This window comes from Miniopterus natalensis, chromosome 4 (genome assembly GCF_054644295.1).
Source record: "Miniopterus natalensis isolate mMinNat1 chromosome 4, mMinNat1.hap1, whole genome shotgun sequence".
In the NCBI taxonomy this organism is placed as follows: domain Eukaryota; kingdom Metazoa; phylum Chordata; class Mammalia; order Chiroptera; family Miniopteridae; genus Miniopterus; species Miniopterus natalensis.
The window spans coordinates 50,324,402-50,346,434 of NC_142084.1; the positions used below are offsets into that span (position 1 = coordinate 50,324,402).

Consider the following 22,033-nt stretch of genomic DNA (forward strand, 5'->3'; position numbering starts at 1 on the left):
CCTGCGTGCTGTCAAGTTCATGAGTGACCCCCATTGCTAGATCTAATGGCCCATTCTCAGCCTGCTCCTGCCATGATCCATCAGCAGTATTTCACTTGGTCACTTCATCCTTCTCGGTATGTTTGCTTCATTTGGCTGCTGGGATACCACTTTTGTGGTTTTACTTTTACCCCACTGGTGGCTTTGCCTCAGCCCCTTTTGCAGGCTCCTCTTCATCGTTACTGCTTCTAAATGTTGGAGTGCTGTAGGATAATTTCTTGGTTCTCTTTATCTGCACAAGCTCCACTGGTGATCTCATCTAGTTCTCAGACTTCAATTACCCCCTTTTTAAATGCTGACTTCCTAATTTATAGCTTCAGCCTGGACTTCTCCCAAGAAATGTGAATTCGTATAGCCCACCGTTTGTTTGATGCCTCCATCTGAGTGTCTAACAAGCATTTCAGCTGGATCATGTCCATAATTTGACACCTCATTCCCTTCCAAATCTGCTCCTTTCTTAACTCCTTTTTAACTAGTTTGATGGCAACTCCATCTTTCGTTTTGCAGGTAAAAAATCTGAGACTCATTCTAGACTCTTTCTCTCTAACCCAAACAGATTCGATCTATTGACATCTCTTGCCTCATACCACAGCCTCCTCACTGCTCTCTGACCCACTCCTTTGTGCTTATCACAGCAGCTACAGTGCTCTTTTAAAACTGTAGGTCAGTGGGGAGGGGGGGTGGGCATCTCTAATACTTTCAACAATAAAGATAAATTAAAAATAAATACAAAAATTTAAAAATGTAGGTCACATCAGGTCACTCCTCTGCTCAAAATATTTCAGTAATTTCCCCATTTTCTTCGAGAAAAGCCAGAGTCCTTAAAATGACCTATGAGATCCCACATGTCCTGCCCCATCAATACTTTTCTAATATATCTTCCAATATTATCCCCTCCTAGCTTATTCCACTCCGGCCACACTGGCCATTTGGCTCTATTACCTGACTCACGGCTTTAAACCCACCTTAGTATTTGGTGTTCTGCCCGGGATATCAAAACAGCTCACTCCCTTACCTCCTTCAGGTGTCTTCTCAGTGAGTTCTTTCCTTTTTAAAATGATTCCCCTAGAAGTAAAACGGATGAGTCAGAGTATAAGCATTTGTTTTTAATAAATATTCCCAAATTACTTTCACCAATAACATATGAATATATGTTTGCCCCATAGCCTGGCCAATTCAGGCTATTCACTTTTGAATTTTTGACAATCACAGTGTATTTTTAATTTTCACTTCTTTTCTTATGAGGGAGTTTTGGACATCAGTTTAAGAGCGATTTGTATTTCATTTCTGAAAACTGTAAATTCATATCCCTTGTCAACTTTTTAAAATATGTTGGTTTTTTTCCTTATTTGTAGAAGCTCTTTGTATACTATGAAAATGAGTACTTGGTCTGTGATAGGAGTTGGAAAAATTTTTTCCAATTGTTATTTGTCTTTGACTTTATTTATGGTGGGTTTTGAAAAATCAGAAGCCTAATTTATTAATATTTTCTTTTGTGGGTTCTGACTATTGTGTCATACTATAAAAAGCCTCTCTCACTTGAGATAATTTTTATCACATTTTCCCCTTTACCATTTAAATCTTTTGCCCATCTGAAATTCATTTTGGTACAAGGTGTGAGACATACAATGTATTGTTTTTCCAGATGGCCACCCGTTTGTCCCAACATCATTTATTGAATGCTCCACATTTTCTGCATTGACATGAAGTGCTACCCAGGAGATTCTTAGGCAGACTTTAATGATTGTGAGCTTAGGATGATGTAACAGTGTTTTCTCTTGCGAAACCTCTCCTGGCTGGCAGAGACCTCAAACAGGCCACTAAGAGCTGCAAACAAGTCAAACCTGTAACATGCTGAAAGCCCACACCCAGTAAATGCATACATAATGTGGTCAAATTGTAGCCTGAAATGTTGTGAGCACGTCTCATATTGTTAGTTCCTCCACCCAGATACATTCTCTTCAATAATGTCAAAGGTGGCAGGAAATAGTCACCTGATTTTTGGTTGGTTGCTTTACAGATTTACTTCATCAACATTCAAGAAAGACCAGAACTTAATATTTGCAAATCATTTTGAGCTATGGGGAATGAGAGTACTACTGGAATTCTGATGTTATCTCTTCTATTTCAAGCATGTTATTGTGACATCAGCATTTTAAGCTTACTAAAGTTTTACTTCAATTAGTATAAATTCATCCCTCTGTGCTCAACTAGCTGGGAAACCAGGCCACTGGGTGTGGATTATGAGGGCCAAAGTTTTGGGGATAGGATGAAACTTTTCAGGGGGCTGTGAAATCTGGTTCACCTGGCACTATGGACTAGGATGCTTTTTAAACTAAGACACACATCTGTTGTTCAGTGATAATCATACTGACAATGCTGCCACTAAGACACTGCAAAATCTGGCTATAGCTTTTGAATTAAGTTCTAAATTGTCAAAAAAAAATTATGAGAAATATAAGTTTTAAGGCTATTTGGCTGTGTTCCTTAGTGGAAACAGTATATGACATAATAGGGAAACCCCTATTCAAGATGGAGACAGGGTGAGTTTAATCTTGATTCTTCCACCTTTTACCTGAGTAACTTTGAGCAAGTAATCTAACTTCTAAAAACCTTAATTTGCTCATATAGAATGATAATAATAATAGCACTTACTGTTATACGGATTAATAAGAAAATCCATCTGATTGGCAAAGATCAAAAAGTTTAATATTACATTTGGTGGTGAGAATATGGTAGAGACACATACTCTCATACACTGTTTAGGGGAGTGTAAATTGGTACAACCACCACAGAAAACAGTTTGGCAACATCTATCAAAATTACAAATGCACATACAAACCTTTGACGAGCAATTCCTCTAGCTGGAATTTATTGAACAGATGTACTTGTAAATGTACAAATTGATAACTGTATGGAGATATTATTTGCAATGCTGTCATACTCAGAAAAGAATGGAAACAACCTAAATTTGCATTTATAAGGGGCTGTTGTGATGAACTACAATCAAATACTACAAGGAAACAAAGAACAAGGAAACATTTATGTTATCAAATGGGAGATCTCGGAGACACAGTGTTCATCAGAAGAAGCAAAGTGTAGGACAGGGTGTAAAACAGGATAGGAAGTACCTAACACACATACATATTTGTTTGTATAATTCCAGAAATGCTCAAGAAGAACATTTACGAAAATGGAAGCTTAATTTCCTTTAAAGCTGGTATTTCCTGGTGAACATTTTCTAAGAATTTCCTGAGTGGCCAGGAAACGTTTTACTATTTAGCCTTTTCATCTTTTTATAATACTGTAAATGTGTAACTTATTTTTTAAAAAATAAATCAATATTCCCCGGCTGGGTGTGGCTCAGCAGTTGAGCATCAACCTAGGATCCAGGAGATCCCGGTTTGATTCCTGGTCAGGGCACATGCCCGGGTTATGGGATTGATCCCCAGTCGGGGCGTGCAGGAGGCAACCTCTCCATGACTCTCTCATCATTGATGTTTCTACCTTTCTCCCTCTCCTTTCCTCTCTCTGAAATCAATAAAGATATGTTTTTAAAAAATCAATATAAACTCATATACAGACAACAGTATGGTAATTACCAGAGGGAAACAGGGATGGGGGCAGGCAGAAGAGGTATGGGGGGGATACATGGTGATGGAAGGAGACTTGAGGTGGGATGGTGAACACACAGAACAATATACAGATGATGTATTGTCTGATCGTACATCTGAAAACTATAATTTAATTTTATTATAATAATTTTATTAACCAATGTCACCCCAATGAATTCAATAAAAAAATAAAGATTAAAAAAATGAATCAGTATAAAGTTTCTAGGCACTCATGACACACATATTACATACATATTAGTACTTATCTAAAATTTCAACTTAATAATTATTTTTCACTAAAATAAAGATATCTAGAGAATTAAAAAAATTAGCTGTTTAAAATTCTAAATACTACAAATTTTATAATATATAAGTAATTTTAAAAACAGAATTGATCTTACTACAAATTATAAAGGCATATCTTTTAGTCCATGAAGTCCTACAATCTGTGTCTGTTTTCATTTACAGTTCTAATAAAGGTATTAAAATACTTGGTAATTTAAAAAATCTATTAATGCAAAGAACATGACTGGAAGGAAAAGTTTTCCATATACAAATGACAATTTCTCATGAGTTAGTCTTTGAAGATTACAGGTGCCATTTAAACCTCTCTCAAACATTACTAGATGTTGAAGAAGAAATGACAATACTCAACATGCTTTAGAATTATTTATTTATAGTTGGGTTTTTCTTATAGTTCTGTTTCAAGCAAATTTGGATAAATTGAGACAAACAGAGACTTCTTTTTCTATTTGACATATGCATTAAGACTATCAGGCTGCACTAGCTTTTTTCTCAATAAACTGCATCTAAGTTCCTCACTCTTATCAGATATTCTACTATTAACCTTCCATCTTGTTCTCCCCTACACTTTGGTAATAATAGCTTCTCTTCTTTCTCTGGTTTTTAATTTCTTAGACATAAAGTTTTAGGCCATGCCATATATATATATATATATATATATATATATATATATATATATATATATATATATACACACACACACACACACACACACACACACACATATATATATATAATATTAACATGTGTCCCTCTAGACTCTAACCTCAGGCTGGTGAAGTATTTGCCAGAATTTAAGGCTTAGATCAAATGGCATCTCCCTATGAAATTGTTAAAGATCTCCAAAGTTGGATCTCCCAACTTTTTTCCCCAGTCTTGAGTCCACTTCCACACTATACGTATGTTATAATGATCTGTCTCTTTTAGCAAACAATGAACTCCTTAAAAACAGCAACTTTATTGTGCCAGGCCTGGAATGTCTAGGTACTCAATAATGTCTGCTGAATTCGGACCAGTTTTTCCCAGATTTTATACTATTAATAGAAGCCCTTCAGCAAATATTATCACTTTATTATTCTCGAGTATTTTAGTAAATATAAAAGTAAATCTTGTCTGGGTCCTAGTGAGGATCTCAACGATCTACAACCTATGCTCATATAAAGGTATAAACTCAGATGTGTGTAAAACACAAGTTTACTTTTCTATAACTCACCTTAAATTCAATTTTGAATGGCCTATTTCAAAGGGTTGTTGATAGCATAATCTTTGCCAGTTTCTGGAATCCCACCTTTTTCCCCCCTGACGTTGGATCTCAATTTGAGAATGTCTACTACTGTGGCAAGTTTTTGGGTTGGGAGCCTCTGGTTCTTAATGCCACTTGCTTACATAGGCATCCAATGAGAAACTCAACACCCTAACTCAGTCATTAGGTCTCTCAGGCCTCTGAGTTCAGAGCTCCCTGCTGCAAGTATATAAGGATATTGTTTTGCTCCCAGTCCAAGTCAGGGCATAGGAAATCTTTGGGAGTCTCTGTAGCTCCCACCTACGTACTCACACCATGAATCCATAACCTCTCTGGGGCGTGCTTCCCTCCGGGGCTGTTGCATTCAGGAATTCTGGCACACCCCTCCCCTGCTCTCAGATCTCACAAACCCATCTGTCGGTTTGCTGGCTTCTCAGGGATGTAACTGGGGAACATGGTTCAGACTCCTTATCTTCAGGACAGTGGAAATCTGCCTGGCCACTGCTTCCCCTTCTCCTCTCCTCTCTACTATCCACAACCCTTGATTCTCCAGCACAGGAGATGGGTTTTAGTTTTTTCTGCCACTGGAAAGCTATGTTCTTACAAAAAAATGTTTGGGCCTAATCTCTTGCTATGCCAGGAGTCTTTTTTGTTCCTGTTAAGCCAAGCCTTTTGCAACACCAAAACCAGGAAGAGACTCCCCTCCCCCACCCCACCCTCTTTTTTTGTTGTCACTTTTTTTTTTTTTTTTAAAGCATTAAGCACAGAATACCTAGGTGCTTGTTGGGGTGCAGTGATGGGCAAAGAGATTGAGATAATACTGGGTGGGGGAGGCAATCCCACCACACTTATGAGGAACAGACAGAAATAACAACTACAATAATAGGGCTGTTAGAGCAAATATTCTTTCCTCTATCCAGATGAAATAGTGTCCTTAGCTCTAGGAAATAGTGCATGGTCTTGGCTCTGCTTTTTGCTACACAAGAAGACTTCAGAAGTCAGAAGCTTTATTTTAAGTAAGCCAACTGACAATGGGGAAAATTGTCTTCCAGGAGGATTTGCCTTTTCACTAGAGATCAATTCTGGAGTGGTTTAAAAAGGGACGATTCTGTTATTTGGGTTGGTTCTAGGAATATGACAGTTTATGTAAAGCTGTTACTTCACTGTGAAAAACCTAGACACAGTAACATTTAGTCTTTTACACCCAGAAACCTGTATAACAGGAAGAATCACATTGTTTTCTGAGAATGCAAAGGCATTCTCAAAGCACCTTTCCAGCTTTAACTTTCATTTTAAAATATGTTGATATCAGTAATTATAATAAAGTATTAGCTATTTATAATTAATTATTGCTTATACTTATTAAATACTTACCAGGTGTCAGATACTATATATCTAAGTAATTCATTTAATCCTTATAAAAATCTTAAGATACATATAATGCCTTAATTTACAGATGCAGAAACTGAGACACAGAAGGCTCAGTCCAAAGTCGCAAGTTAGTAATACTTGAGATTGAAATAGAAACCCAGAAGTCTGTCAGTGGAATAGAAGTGTTTATGCTGCCTAGTTGATCATGATATTCATCATAATAGTGGTTAGGAGATTACGGCATAAAAGTGACACTTCTTTGAATAATAATGAGGGCTGATTTTAAGTTAGTAACTCAAAATTAAATTTTTAATGTGAATTTATCATTTGATATTTGTGAGACAAAGTGTAAGTTACCAGTCTGCAGCCTGGAAATGAGACTGGGTTAGAGAACAATTTATTTGGGCTCTTACTTATCAAGAGACAGAGGTTATATGCTCAGCTGTCCTTGATCTTCAGGGAACCACAGCGAATAAACACCATGGAACTGAAGGACATCAACTCAGAAGACATTAACATTTTATATTAATTTGAATGTGCTGGACTTTGAAAGGATCAGCATGAAGAGCTGACAGAGAATCTTCTGAAAGTATGCATACAAAGAAATGATTTTTTTTTTTTTTTTAGAGAGAGAGGGAGACAGAGAAACATCGAGGTGAGAGAGAAGAAACACCCATGGGTTGCTTCTCATACCACCCCCACCTGGGGATCAACCTGTAACCTAGTTATGAGCTGGACCTGGAATGGAACCCATAACCTTTTCGGTGTATGGGAGGCCAACGCTCTAACCAACCGAGCCACCTGGCCAGGGAGGAAATGAAATTTCTTGTTCACATTCTCTTATAAACATTCCCAAAGCCATTAGCACTCTGTAACTCACTCAGTCACTCAAAAATACTTACTGAGCACATACATGTGCCAGAAGGAAGTGCTGGGGGTAGAGCAAGGAAAAGAACATTTTTGTCCCTGGAGTTAATTTTAATGGAAAGAGAAAGGTGAAATAATTAGAATATTACAAAATGCTAAGGAACATACTACTTTCCTCCAAAATTAGGCTTTAAATAAAGGAAAAGTGGACTACAATAAGGCAGTTTTATCAGGAGTCAAACCGCGCTCTCTTCTGGGCTCTCGGCGTCCGCTGTCTGGGGCCCTGACTCTGACCTCTGTCACTCACACTAACCTGAAGATCAAACCGTAACAAGTAAGCGCAACTACTGATCAGCTCCCACCAGGCTGTGTTAAGCACTGAGCTACGTGATTTACTTCTTTAATCCTCAAAACGACCCTCCGACGTACGCGTTTTCATTCCCATTTTCCAGACCCAGCAAACTGAGTTCCAGGGACGCAAACACCAGTTAGCGGCAGACCTGAAGCTGGAACGGCATGACTACAACCTCCTAAGTTCTTCTACACCACGACGGTAGGAAAAGCGACGAAACGCAAGCGAAAATAAAAAGAATCGAAGCTGCAACTTCAGGGAATCAGAACAGAGGGCACAGCCGGAGGGTACAGGGCGCAGCAGCCCCCGCGCCGCGGCTCGGGCGCGTGGAAACGCCGCAGGGAGGCGGCGCCGGAAGCCGCGCTGCGGCGGCCGCTCCACACGCCGGAAGTGGCTCGTCAGCGCCGCCGCCAGGTCTTCCCTGAGAGAGCCGCCCTCTGGGTCCAGCTACTCCGCAGCCACGAGGTGCCCGAGGCCGCTTCCCAGGGCGTCTGCAGGTCAAAATGTCGCACCCGTCCCCCCAAGCGAAGCCCTCCAACCCCAGTAACCCCCGAGTCTTCTTTGACGTGGACATCGGAGGCGAGCGAGGTGAGCGGAGGCTGATATTCGCAGAGTGGCCGCGAGCAGGCTGGGCTTCCCGGGGTGCGCGGGTCTGCGAGGGTGGGGTGCGCCGCGGGCGGGGGGCGGCTCTGTGGAAGGAGGGGCTGGCCCGCAGGCTGGGCCGCCCGAGCAGATGCGGGCTTCGGCGTGGGGGCGATCCCGCGCCCTTGGGGACGGCCGCCGACCGTGCGGAAGTTTCTGGAAATTTCTGGGTCGGGGATTGTGGCGGCCTTGAGGTTTACCTCTCTTACTTGTTTGCACCTCCCGCCACCTTGCACCATTAAGTGGGCGCAAAATAAGATTTTCTGTTTGCAGTAGGACATTCAGGAAGCCCATGGATGTGCGTCAGTGGGGGCTCTAGTCACGCCATGTGTTTTGCCACGCGGGCTTTAATAGCAGTTGTCAACGTTATTTATAAATTGAGGCGACTTTTGCGTGTTGCTTTTACCTTATTGCTGATGCTTAACGTAGTCGTCCAGTCAGATTGGTGGACATTTTCTGTTTTGGCATTTGGGAAAATGAGTTCGGGGTAGCGGTGTGGTTGCCTAGGCTACGTTAGCCGCCCAGAAGCTCCCTGAACTCGTGTGGATTAGCAATATTGCTTTGTAACCGAATTGCCCCTGTTCTGGAACATGTTAGACTCGCTAACCAGACTGTGTATTTGCATGTTGTACACACGGACATGTCAGGATTCAGGGACCCTGTGGATTGCATGGACACACACACGCACGCACGCACGCACATATGTACATTCAGTTTGTTTTGAAACTAGTGCCAGGTTTATTTTTACTTGCCTCTGGAGTTATCTAGAATGGCAACTTTTCCAGCTTTTGCCTCAGAAGCTGCAGCAGGCAGGTTCCACAGAACACAAAGGCTACAGCTATGCTTAAAACTCAGCCAATCTGACCACACAAAGAATTTTTAATTTTTTTCCTATTGGTTACCTGGCGATTGCAAATTCTGAGTGCATGTTAAAGAAATTACTCAGAACTTAAGATCATTTATAGTACATGGTGTCCCTTATATGGTGCTAATCTTCTGGCTACTGTATTTATGATCCATTGGAAGATGCAGAATAATAACTGTTTCAAATTTGTCTAGATGCTTGGCACTTAACATTAGGTAGGTAAAATCTGAATACTAGAAAAATGACAAAAAAGAGAACTTGGAATCTTCGTTGCCATAATTTTGCCAACTGACCTTTATCATTTGCTTATTTGGTGGTTTGTTTTGCATACTGACACTAATAAATTTTTTTTTTTTTTTTTAGTTGGTCGAATTGTCTTAGAATTGTTTGCAGATATTGTACCCAAAACTGCAGAAAATTTTCGTGCATTGTGTACAGGAGAAAAAGGCATTGGAGCCACCACTGGGAAACCTCTCCATTTTAAAGGATGCCCATTCCATCGAAGTATGTAAATTTTCTGAAACTAGTTTTTATACATAATCAAATCCTATCTTATAGGAGTTAGGGAAGAAAACACTATGGGTTGAAGCATCCAAGAGGATGCTTTGACACCTGAGGCAATAGCCCAATTTCATAAAGGTTGGGCTGTAAAAGGTAGAATTAATTATAGGAATGTATTAAAGTTTATTTGTAGAGAAATGGACTATCCTAGGTTCACCAGTCCTCTAACTTTTCAATGTGATTATATTGAGAAAAAAGGGAGTAGCCGTGGTAAATAAGCAGACCTTGGATAGCTTGACTACCTGGTGATAAAAAAGTTATACCTACTTCTTGGGCAGGATTGCCTCAGAGGGCTGCAGCCGATTAAAAAATTCAGTGTCTTGGACACGTGGTGTGATACGTGATTAAAAGATGACATTTCACATGCTTATCACACTTTCTAATCATACTTTTGTTTAGTGGTTATTTGATGGTGTCCCTAATAGATCGAAGTTTCTATAAGTTCAGGAACTATATCTTGTCATTTTGTCCTCAGAATCTAGTAGAGTTATTAAATAGGCACTCAAATATTTGTTTAATGAGTAAATAAGTTAAAATCATGAGTAGTTGCATTTAAAAAACTTGACTCAGGAGAAAGTAACATTGATTTTAAAATATTTAAAGTGTTGATGTACTTTTTTTGTTTTTTTTTTGTTTTTTAAAAAATATAGCTTTATTGATTTCAGAGAGAGGAGGGGGGAGAGAGAGAGAGAGAGAGAGAGAGAGAGAGAGAAAACATCAATGATGAGAGAGTCATTGATCGACTGCCTCCTGCATGTGCCGTGCCCTGCTGGGGATTGAGCCTGCAACCTGGGCATGTGTCCTGGCTGGGAATCAAACCAGGTTGATGCTCAACCACTGAGCCACGCTGGCTGGGCACTTTCATGTTTAATAAAATAACAAAGTATTCTAATAAAGCATATGTGGAAAAGAATTAGTATAGCAGGCCTGCTCGCAAGGTTGGCCATTGGCTGTAGTCTGGGAACTCCAAACTTGAACGATTCCAGAAATCATAAAGGCGGTTTGCTATGCCTAGACTCTACATACAAATAATGTGATTTTCTTTTGGGAGTCTGGAATTTTGGTACATGCTAGGCAGAGAGTGCCTGCATGATCATCCTCAGTGAAAACCTTGTGTGCTGAGTCTCTAATGAGCTTTCCTGGGCAGAAATGAGTTATATATGTTACTGCACTTTCTTTGCTATGGGGGAGAATGTGCTGTATGACCAGTTCAGGAGGGCAAGAGCACAAGGAAGCACATGGATTTCTCTAGACTCTTCCTGTATCTTTTTCCTTTATTATCTGGTGGTGTATCCTTGCCGTGTTGCTGTAGTATAACCAAATGCCGAGTGCCATGAGTCAGGGAATCTCTGAACATAGGGGTGTCATGGCAAGAGATAATTTTTGCTGAAATACTTCCATTGTGGTATAACAAATCTGGGAATAACTCGTCTTTATTCAGTAGACATTATTGAGTAACTAATATGTGCCCAGCCATGCACATAGTTACAAGGATGAAAAACAGTTGCTGCCCTGGCTGGTGTGGCTCAGGTCGTTGGAGCATTGTCCCGTACACCAAAACGTTGTGGGTTTGATTCCTGATTGGGGCACATACCTAGGTTGCGGGTTCGATCCCCAGTCAGGGTGCATATGGGCAGCCAATTGATGCCCCCCAACTCTTCCCCCTTCCTTTCTTTCTAAAAATCAATAAACATATCCTCGGGTGAGTGTTAAAAAACCCCAGAGTTGCTGTACTTGAAGGAGTTGTTTGCCCGAAGAGAGAGGTGGTTATGATTTATGTTATAAAATGGAAGTAGAGTCAAGCTACTGGGGGAGAAAAATGAGGAGATCCAACTTTGGGGTACCAGTGACAGTTTTATTGCAGAGGTGCCATTTGAAATAATTTTCTGAGTGTTACTTGGGGATCAGGCGGTAAAAGTAGTTTGGACTCAGATTGTGAAAAGTCTTTAAGACTAAAATGGTGGGGAAAGACAGGAGAGTGACATGTTTTAGGAAGTTGTCTTTATTATGTATTCATTAGTTAACATTGCTGAAGTCATATCTTAGTTTCTAATAGCTATTTTCCTTTTTTGTAGTTATTAAGAAATTTATGATTCAGGGTGGAGACTTCTCAAATCAGAATGGGACAGGTGGAGAAAGTATTTATGGTGAAAAGTTTGAAGATGAAAATTTCCATTATAAGGTAAAGTAGACAAAATGTATGTTATGATAATAAAGGGTGTTGTGTGTGGACACCTGTTGGGTTAAGACACCGATAGGCTCTTAAGTGGGCTTAGAATCTCCTCACTTTTTAAAAGGTATCATATTTGGCAATACAAGTCTTTGATAATGGAAAATTTTCATCCAGTAATGATCTGGCAAAAATACTACAGTTATTTCAGTGTGATCCAGGTTTACATACTTCAGTAAAGCTATTGAGTTTCTAAGTGTGGCCACCATATGGCAAAATTGTTTCCAGGAAAAATGTTCTCATTATCATAAGGACGGTAACTTGTGCATCTTTATGCTTGAATTTGAAGAGCAACAAAACCATCGCTAATATCCAGGATGTCAGGGGATTTGCAAACTAGAGGATATGGCTAATGTCCAAGCTCCTTAGTGGTGCCTGTGTCTTATCTTCATTGTCCCAAGATGTAATCGGGTTATATTGCATCATTCAAGTTATAAGAATGGACGTGTAAGTACAAAAGGAAAGTGATATCTTTCGAAATGAGGACTATGAACAAGGTAATCAACATAACTTGAAAAGAAAATCTCATCAATCTTTTTAAGCACTAATTATTGACCGCAACTGTATGTGTTTAATACTGTTACTGTCACCAAAATGAAAGGCCTTGATGACAAGGAATTTATAATCTTCTGGGAAGACGAGATTAAAACACATGGGACGACTAGAGAATAACAATATGCAAATAAATGCCAAAGTGATTGAAACTTACTGTATATCCTGTAGGAGAAAGGTATGATTGATAGGGTCGAAATTATCAGGGAAGACATTGAGGGGAAATGGGTACATAAGTTGGGCAAACTGGGCCTTGAAGGGTGGCTGACATTTGGTTAGATAGAAACTGAAATAGGAAGTCAGCTTAAAGAAGGGATGTGAGTGAGGGAAGACAAAGGCAGTCCAAGGCTGGGGAAATAAGGTTAATGTTTCATTTAATTTTGTGGGAAAAGCACCAAACTTTTAGGGAAAAAAAGGGAAGCTACCACAAGGATGAAAACTAAGATTATGTGATAATTGTGTTGATCTAAAGAAAGGAGGCTTATTGAAAGGACACATACACACAGCTCTCCTACAAACTTGGTATCCTTGAAAGCTGAATTAGATTTAGATTGGAGGGGTAAAAGCCATTTTAGGTGGGAAGACTAACAGTTACAACCCCCAACAAGGAAAACATTTTGAATGCCTGAGGAGAAAGTGCAAAGATGAAATTGGGTTGAACAGGTTGGTGCCAAGGAAGAAATTTGATTTCAGTATGTATGTATGTAGTAGTTTCTTTTGGGCATTCTCTGAAGAAGTGATTCACCTGGAATGAAAGGCATACATTTTGGATTCTTTTGAGATTAGGGAAGTACTTAATTGAATGTCCTGTACAAATTGAATAACCTATCACTGTTCCCAGTTTATTGACTTGTAAAGGAAGAATCATAATATAGGCTCATAAAAGTCAAAATACTGTTCAGTGGTTCTCAGAAAAAAGAGTATCCATCATAAATAAAAAGGGGGCAAAGTATAATTAGATTTACTTAATGTAGCATCTTCATCATAAAGATGAGATATAAGCATTTTCTTAATACGGCCAATCTAGAACTATACTCCCCACTGTTGTTTCTGTTACTTTGATTTCATAAGCTTTCCTTAAAGTTTAAGAAGTTACTAAGTAACTACATTTTGTGAATTAAAGGTTGTAATTTATACAAAGTAAAATTACACTGTATTGTTGGATATAAATGGTATTACAGTCTACCATAGTTTTATGTGAAAGGTCAGTAAAGGAAAATTCAAACTAGTACCTCTAATCTTGGTTTCCTTTTAATGATTTTTGTTTCCACAGCACGACCAGGAGGGTTTATTGAGCATGGCAAATGCAGGCTGCAATACAAATGGTTCTCAGTTCTTTATCACAACAGTTCCAACTCCTCATTTGGATGGGAAACATGTGGTATTTGGCCAAGTACTTAAAGGAATGGGTGTGGCAAGAATTCTGGAAAATGTAGAAGTGAAAGGTGAAAAACCGGCTAAAGTAAGTAAAAAGTTTATCTTAGTTGCTATCTTAAAGAAATGTAAGTAAAAGGATCTGATGATTACTAGCTCGAACAATGTTAGGATGACTTTTAGTATAGAGGCCGAATCTGCCACTTAAACTCAAGGAAAAGATTAGGGCAGTTAAAAAAAGATTTTTATTATTTCAGCTTCAGTCTTGGTGATTTAAGTCTTCGCATACCTGCAGAACTTTGTCAGTCTGTACACTAGTTTATCCTAGAAAGAGGACAGGAAATGAAGAATCCTGGCTAGACTGCCATTTAATTGGTTTGGCCTTGATCTTATTAAACTTTTCTTAGCCTGATTCCTTATCCTACATAAATTACTTAAGGGTTTAGACTAGACTATATAACTAAAGATCCTTGTGTTCTAAGACTCTGAATCAATGGCCACACTACTACCCAACCCAATTGGTAGGGTTGTGAGTGAGAATTGGAAACTCAGATACTTTCAGGAGGTAGGCTGTCACTCAGTGTATAAAGAAAACAGTAGTAAATTGAAAACAGTGCCCCACTTAAAGAAAATTACATAGAGAATGATTAAGTTTTCAGCTTATTTTATGTACATTGAGATGCTGAATAGCAATAAAAGACTATAGTGACATTGTTCTATTGCTTGGAATGTTTATAAAGGGTATTCTTGTAAGTAGCGCAGATAGGTGAGCCTCCTAAAGTCAATCTGTCATTTTAGAAGTGACTTGGACCATGTTGCATATAACTTGCAGCTGTATAGCTTTTAATCCCAAACTTTTTTCTTTTTTTAATATCTTTAATATGGTAGTGCACTTCTACAATTTAGGATTATTTTTACAGTTGTGCGTTATTGCAGAATGCGGAGAATTGAAGGAAGGAGATGATTGGGGAATATCCCCAAAAGATGGTTCTGGTGATAGTCATCCAGATTTCCCCGAGGATGCAGATATAGATTTAAAAGACGTGAGTACTTTCAGATTAGTCAAACTTTAATTACTTAAATTACTAAAAATATTTAGTACTAAAATTTTGAGATATTTGTGTCAATCTGTCTTAATGATAGAACCCAGCATTAAACCACATTACTTACTAAAATCCAACATATTTGTATTCTTTTATACAGGTAGATAAAATATTATTAATAACCGAAGACTTAAAAAACATTGGAAATACTTTTTTCAAATCCCAGAACTGGGAGATGGCCATTAAAAAATATACAAAGGTTTTAAGGTAATAAAATATTTTTAATAAATTACTTTTAAGAACTTGTAAATTGAACTATAAACTGAAATTCAAGAGTTTATTGTTTATTATATTTTTGGCAAATTACTTGCAGTTACCAGATGTGTTGAAATAGTTGCATATTTTTTGTTGCCTCCAGCTTATTTTGAAAAATTTCAAAATACAGAAAAGTTGAAATAGTACATGAATGAATGCTCATATACCTTAACCTACGTTCACTAGTTAACTTTTGCAGAATCATTTTTGAAAGCAAGTTGCTGCAGATACCATGACACTTCACCCCTAAGTATTTTAGCTATTTTTCCTAAGAAACAAGGACATTCTTCTGTATAACCTTACTACCATTAAAACACCTCAAAATAGCATTGATGCAACATTATCTAATATGTAATCCATATTCAGATTTCCCCATTTCAGTTTTTTTAAATTTTTACTCCAGAGTCAATAGTATCATTTGGTTTTATGTGTCTAGTTTACTCACATCTTTAATAGTCCCTATTCCACAAGTTTTTAAAATCGTTTGTATTTTGTGGAGTCTTAAGTAGGATGTCTTATAGAATACCATCTGCTTGATTGCTTCCTCGAGATTAGGTTGAGGATAAATATTTTTGATAAGAGGACTTAAGTAGGTGGTGTATATTTTCTATGATATCACATATTGAAGGCACATGTCAGTTTGGCCTACTTTGAGTTTGGCACTTGATTAAAGTGATGTCAGCCAGATGTCTGTTATAAAAATGCCTTTTCCCCTTTGTAAATAATAATTACTCTGAGGTGATTCTGTGAGATTGTGTGCATATTCAGTTTGTAACCTTTCATCCAGTGGTTTTACACCATCAAAGATCCTTGCCTAAATCAGTTACTACCATGATGACTGCAGAACTGTGATTTTTCTTATTTTATCACTCATTCTACAGTTATTATAAGCTGGCATTCTTCTGTTTGAAAGAGCCTCCTCTCTCCCTTGCTTTTAGTATCATTATAGATCTGTGGATTTTTTTCAATTTAACCTCTTATACTATTACTATCATTCTTTTTGAAGCTCAAATGGTTCCAGATTTTTCTAGTGGAAGCTCTCTTTTGTACATCTTTTTGACATGTTCCTCTTAGTCTGTGATCGCTTGGCTTACTTTCTGGCACAAGGTGTTTCAGGCTCATCTTATACTTAACCTGTTTCCAGATCTGGTATCAGCATCTTCTCCAAGGAGCACTGATTCTTTTCAGTGGGGGGTGGGTAGACTTTAGAAAACAAATTCTGGGGACCAGGTATGCTCATTGTTTGAGTCCTTTTCAAAAAGTGGACAGAGTTAGGAACTGTATTAAGTGACATTTCCAAACCAACACTACAGGGTTCTTCACCTTTCCCATTCCATTCCCTGTCACACAGTGGGAACCTTGCTTCTCAAACTACATAGTAGAGACCTGGTTTTTAAAAATAGGAAGTGTTAATAGTGCATAATTATCTTTAGATATAGAGATTATTCTTAGATTGGCCTGTTTGAACAATTAGGGAAAAAGTTGTAATAGATAAAAATAAAAAATTATCTAAAGGAAAAAAGTAGTATTTAATGAAAAGATTATGAATATTAAGAATATTGATATTAGCATTTGATGAATTTTTTATATCAGAAATGACATAACATTTTTTTGGCATAGTTGAAGAAACAGAGTAAGTCAATTTTATGTTAGCATTACATGTTATTTTATTTATGTATTCTCTAGATATGTGGAAGGTTCAAAAGCTGTTATTGAGAAAGCAGACAGATTGAAGCTGCAACCTGTAGCTTTAAGTTGCATGCTGAATATTGGTGCTTGTAAACTGAAGATGTCAGATTGGCAGGGAGCAATTGATAGTTGTTTGGAGGTAAGTCTTTTTGCCGTTGAACTTTTTGACAGGGTTGGATTATGATTTATGAACTTGAATGAAAGTAATTTTATATTCATTAATATATCATTGCATAGGACCTAATGAGACTCAAAACATGTCATTTCATCTCTAAATAATTTGGACCTTCAGTTTTCCTCTCAATCCATTTACTTAGCTTATTATATTAATATCTATGAAGATACTTTTCCTTTTTCCCTCAAAGCACATGTATCAGCTCACCTATTCATTTAACATATTGAACACCTGTTATTTGCTAGGCATTGGAAGACAAAGCCAGGAACAATTAAGAATGTGGGTTGTGGAGTCAGTCAGATATGATTTTTTTATTAGGCCTCTGTCACTTACTAACTTTGTGATCTTAGGTAAGTTCCTAGTTTTAAAGTCTTAACTTCTTTATATGTTAAATGGAAATAATACCTGCCTCATGGGATTGTTATAAGGATTATATAACATATAAAGCATTTAGCACAGTGTTGGGCACATGTTAAGCACCTAACAGAGACTAAGTATTTTAATTAATAGACAAACCCATACCCTCAAGGAACTTTTTATTTGGCTCTCTTTATGGGGACATCAGGGAAGACTAACTGTAAAAACTAGAAAGGTGACAGCATACCTTCCTTACATAGTATAATTATGACTCTCACCCTATTGTAGAGTTGAAAAATTCTCCAAACTAAATCATGTATTTTAGAAAGATCACCTCCATTTTAATGTATATTGCACATTATGTATATAGACCAGTTATGCGCACACCAAGTAGAAATAAAATGAAATCCTAATTTGGTAGGGTAGGTAGAATAGGGATAAGAATTTATTTAGAAGGAGGCGCTGTACAACAGAGGAAAAGATTGGTCTTCACCAATCTTCTTGATCTCTTTTTGACCTTTTTGAGGCAGATAATATACCCTTTTCAGTAAAATCTAAGTACTGACCTTTAAAAAATGTTAAGTAAAAATACTTTTTTAAAAACACTTGTTTCAGAGTAGAGACCTATTAAAACTTATTCATGCTCCTAAAAAAGTACATGTCTACAGGTTTTTATTCAAAATGGCTTTCTTTGATCAGTTAGGGCCAAATCAGGAAATAGAAACTATGCAGTAATTTAAACAGAGAAAGTTTAAAATGAAAGAAAAGAGAAGAGGGTATTGGAATAATAAGGGATTGGCTAGTAAAGAGAATTCTAAAGTTATGGGAATAGCAGATATATACATACACATATGTATATGTAAAATATAGCAGCAGCTGTTTCCCCTAGGCAGGGATGGAGCCTAGGAAGAAGCACCTCTCTAGACCTCTGGCTGAGATCCAGACCTCACTGGAGAGGGAATGGTCATGGCTCACTGAATAGCAGAGGCACCATGCTTGTGGGATTCACTGGAGTGAATGTGCCTGTGGGGAGTTGCTTTCTGCTATTGACTAAGTTCTGCAGGAACCTAGTAAGAGGAGCTGGAAGGGAACTCAGCTTTCTTGTCTATGTCCATTTAGCGCCCTCTACTGACAAAACTTAACATTGTGCCAGCTGGCAGAGTAGAGATTTATAGGGTCCATCTCCATTATTACAGGCAGTGAAGGGTTGATTTGGAGCTGACAGGCAATACATTGAAATCTAGCACAATAATTAATACTTAATATTTATATAAAATATTAATTTGATACTTTTTTGTAGGCTCTTGAAATAGATTCATCAAATACCAAAGCGCTCTACCGTAGAGCTCAAGGATGGCAAGGATTGAAAGAATACGACCAAGCATTGGTAAAACTTTGTTCTAAATTTCAGTTTTTAAAAATAGACAACCACCTTCATAAGTCATACACCTAATATTTCTTAAAAAAACTTTTTTCCAATTATAGGCTGATCTTAAGAAAGCTCAGGAGATAGCACCAGAAGATAAAGGTAAGTTGACAGTTTTTGTAGTGCAATTTCACTTTGTCCTTTAAGAATCTCTCCTCATGAAGCATTGTACCCTTTGCCACTTAGATATTTATTTGTTCAACAGATATTACAGAATGCCTGTCATTAGTCCAGGCATTGATCATACTGCATTGAACAAGTCAGGGTCCCTGCCCTCAGAGAGCTTACATTCTAATCTCTTTCCAGAATAGTAATTTTCACATATCTGAATACTATTTGTTCTACTGTATCATTTGAGATTTAGTTCCTGTCAGTTTAATTCTAGTCAAAAGTACAGAACCAAAAGAGTATGATGGCGAATTTAATGTTTAGGACCATTCCTTAAGCTGAATGTGGCGTAACCTAAATATTCTAGCTAATAGACACATAGAAAAGCTTTGTGGTGCTGTGACAAAAATAAGCTTGTCTTTCAAATAAACCAACTAATAGTGATACTAGATCTAGATATTAAAATATACCTTTGGTTTCTTTAATACTAAAGTAAAACAGAGGCATTTAACTGCCCTTTCTAATGGAGGAGAAGGCAAATCTGTTTAATTCAATTTGAGTTCCCTTAATAGTCAATATTTTAAAATTATGCTTTGTGATTTTTTATATTTGTGCTATTGCTTTCTTAGTATAGACTATTCTGTTAATAGGGCAAGAAGAGTTTTATCAAGGGGAAGTTAACTATTATACTAAAACATCAATTTGTTGGTTAACCTAATTTTTGGATGCTTGAAAAATAACTCATTACATATTTATTTTGCAGCTATCCAGGCAGAATTGCTGAAAGTCAAACAAAAGATAAAGGCACAGAAAGATAAAGAGAAGGCAGCGTATGCAAAAATGTTTGCTTAATAAGGAATTCAGTTATGCTTAAATACTACACATTAATGTATAAAGGCAATAAGAAAATCTAAGGGATTTTGTCTATTAATATATGATCCCTAATGTGTTTCCTTTGATACTTCAGTTCCCCATTGTTTACAGTTTAGGAATACTAATACCTGTTCACTCTTAATAGGTGTTACAAAGTACAGTGAGGTTGATCCCCCCATGGCTGTTTGTATTATTCACAAAGAATAATGGTATTCAACTTGTTTTTAAACTAAAGATGCATCTTGTTGAATAAACAGATGAACGCTTAAATTTGTATATTATTTCCCTCAATTCTTTGATGTAGCTTTCTGTAAACTGTGGTTGGTTTGTGCTGGTGTTTTATACTTATAGGTAATACAGATGTACATGTTCAGGGGTCATTAAACTTCCTTTAAAGGGCCAGATAGTAAATTCTTAGGACCATTGTATTCTGTCACAACTGCTCGTTTCCACAGTTGTAGCCATAGATAATATGTAAACCGAGGGGCATGGCTGTGTTCCAAGGAAACTTAAGTGGTGGGCTGGATGCTAACCTCTGGTCTAGAATATACACTTATTTTTATACTTGAAGTCTTGAATTTGACAAGTCAAATGTACATGAAAGGCCAGTAGTTTATTCTGTTGTTGGTAATGAATCTTTGAAGAATTGAAAAGGTAAGTAGATTCTATATCACTTATAAAATTTTATTTAAGATAAATATTGATAGGTTTTTATGGGACAAATTTAGGTATAGTATAAAATTTATATTTCCCTGATATTTTATGAACATTCTGACCAATAATATGCTGTAAGATATGTTGACACTTGCTAACTTTTCAACATTTTAAAGTTAGCTTACCATACACTTCAAAGAAAGGGTTTATCAGACTTGCTTGCAAATGAAATCTGTTGCAGTTTACATTCCATTGTAAGCAGGTCCTCCACCACCTTCGGGTACCACCCAGTTAATGTTCTGACTTGGATCTTTAATATCACATGTTTTACAATGCACACAGTTTTGAGCATTTATCTGTAACCGAAATCCATCACCTTGTTCCAAAGGTACAAATTCATAAACTCCTGTAAGGAGAAATAACATTGTGAAGTACCTAACTTTTTTAACTTTCAAAATTCAAAAGTAGAAATTGAAGTTCTGGAAACAGTAGCTACAGAAGCCTTGAAGGTTTGTTTTCTGAATGTTTACCCATAGAGCATATTACAAAGATCTTGGTTGCTTTTGCATTACAAATTATATATATATTTTGTGCTATATGGTGCTATAGCTGAAAAAACAAAACCTAGTCCTAATCCTCAGTTTATAACCAGGTATTATGACAGAAGTGATTGAAATAAAGTCAAAAGACAGCTAAAGACCCTACCCTTAAAGAGACATTCTAGTCCCTCTCCATAGTGCACTAATTTTTACATATCTGAACACTATTTTACTGTATCATTTGAGACGCCATTACTATTTTATAATTCTAGTTGAAAACTCGGCACTAAAAGGTACAGTTTTCTTGTCTAGCTAGCATGGCTCAGCGGTTAAGCATCTACCTATAATCCAGGAGGTTGTGGTTTGATTCCTGGTCAGGGTACATGCCTGGGTTGCTGGCTTGATCCCCCCAGCAGGCGGTGTGCAGGAGGCAACCGATCAATGACTCATCATTGATGTTTCTATCTCCCTCTCCTTTCCTCTCTCTCTGAAATCAATAAAAATATATTTAAAAAAAAAATACAATATTCATGATGAATTTCAAGTTTGGGACCATTTTCTTGAGTTGAATGTGGCTATAGCCTAGTATTTTAGCATCTACACACATACCTTGTATATGTGTGTGCGGGCGTGTGCAAGCAACTATAACAAATTACTATTTTTTAAAGTCGTGAATGTGGAAAGAAGTATTCTTTGGTGTTCCACAGGCCTTATCTTGGTCAGAGGGTAGGCATGGAAAGGCCTTTTTTGAGAAATGCCATCTGAATTATGCTTCACAAAAAGTCCCTATTTAACATTGTTAAAGTAAGAAATATAAAATGTTTTCTAAAGGAAGCTGGAT

At 37.4% G+C, this 22,033-nt stretch overlaps 2 protein-coding genes across 2 annotated transcripts in view; one reads left to right on the forward strand and one right to left on the reverse strand.

Annotated features, from left to right (window-relative positions):
- Positions 1–8,267: 8,267 nt before the first annotated feature.
- PPID (peptidylprolyl isomerase D) lies at positions 8,268–20,269 on the forward strand. The gene is made up of 10 exons (XM_016200333.2): positions 8,268–8,377; positions 9,660–9,800; positions 11,933–12,039; positions 13,913–14,101; positions 14,934–15,056; positions 15,217–15,323; positions 17,058–17,199; positions 18,893–18,979; positions 19,078–19,120; positions 19,890–20,269. Exons 1-10 carry the CDS (start codon positions 8,293–8,295, stop codon positions 19,976–19,978), a joined length of 1,113 nt encoding a protein of 370 aa, XP_016055819.2. The 5' UTR covers positions 8,268–8,292; the 3' UTR covers positions 19,979–20,269.
- Positions 19,185–22,033, reverse strand: part of ETFDH (electron transfer flavoprotein dehydrogenase) — a 31,947-nt gene continuing 29,098 nt past the window's right edge. The window contains exon 13 of the mRNA XM_016200332.2: positions 19,185–21,059. Within this exon, the coding sequence (XP_016055818.2) occupies positions 20,896–21,059 (164 nt within the window). The 3' untranslated portion in view covers positions 19,185–20,895. The remainder of the gene's footprint in view (positions 21,060–22,033) is intronic.

Excerpts from the sequence above, each read along its gene's own strand:
- PPID (XM_016200333.2), top strand. The coding sequence starts at position 8,293 with ATGTCGCACCCGTCCCCCCAAGCGAAGCCCTCCAACCCCAGTAACCCC. Across the intron at positions 8,378-9,659 it reads GGACATCGGAGGCGAGCGAG|TTGGTCGAATTGTCTTAGAA; the intron begins GTGAGCGGAGGC and ends TTTTTTTTTTAG. Across the intron at positions 14,102-14,933 it reads AAGGTGAAAAACCGGCTAAA|TTGTGCGTTATTGCAGAATG; the intron begins GTAAGTAAAAAG and ends TTATTTTTACAG.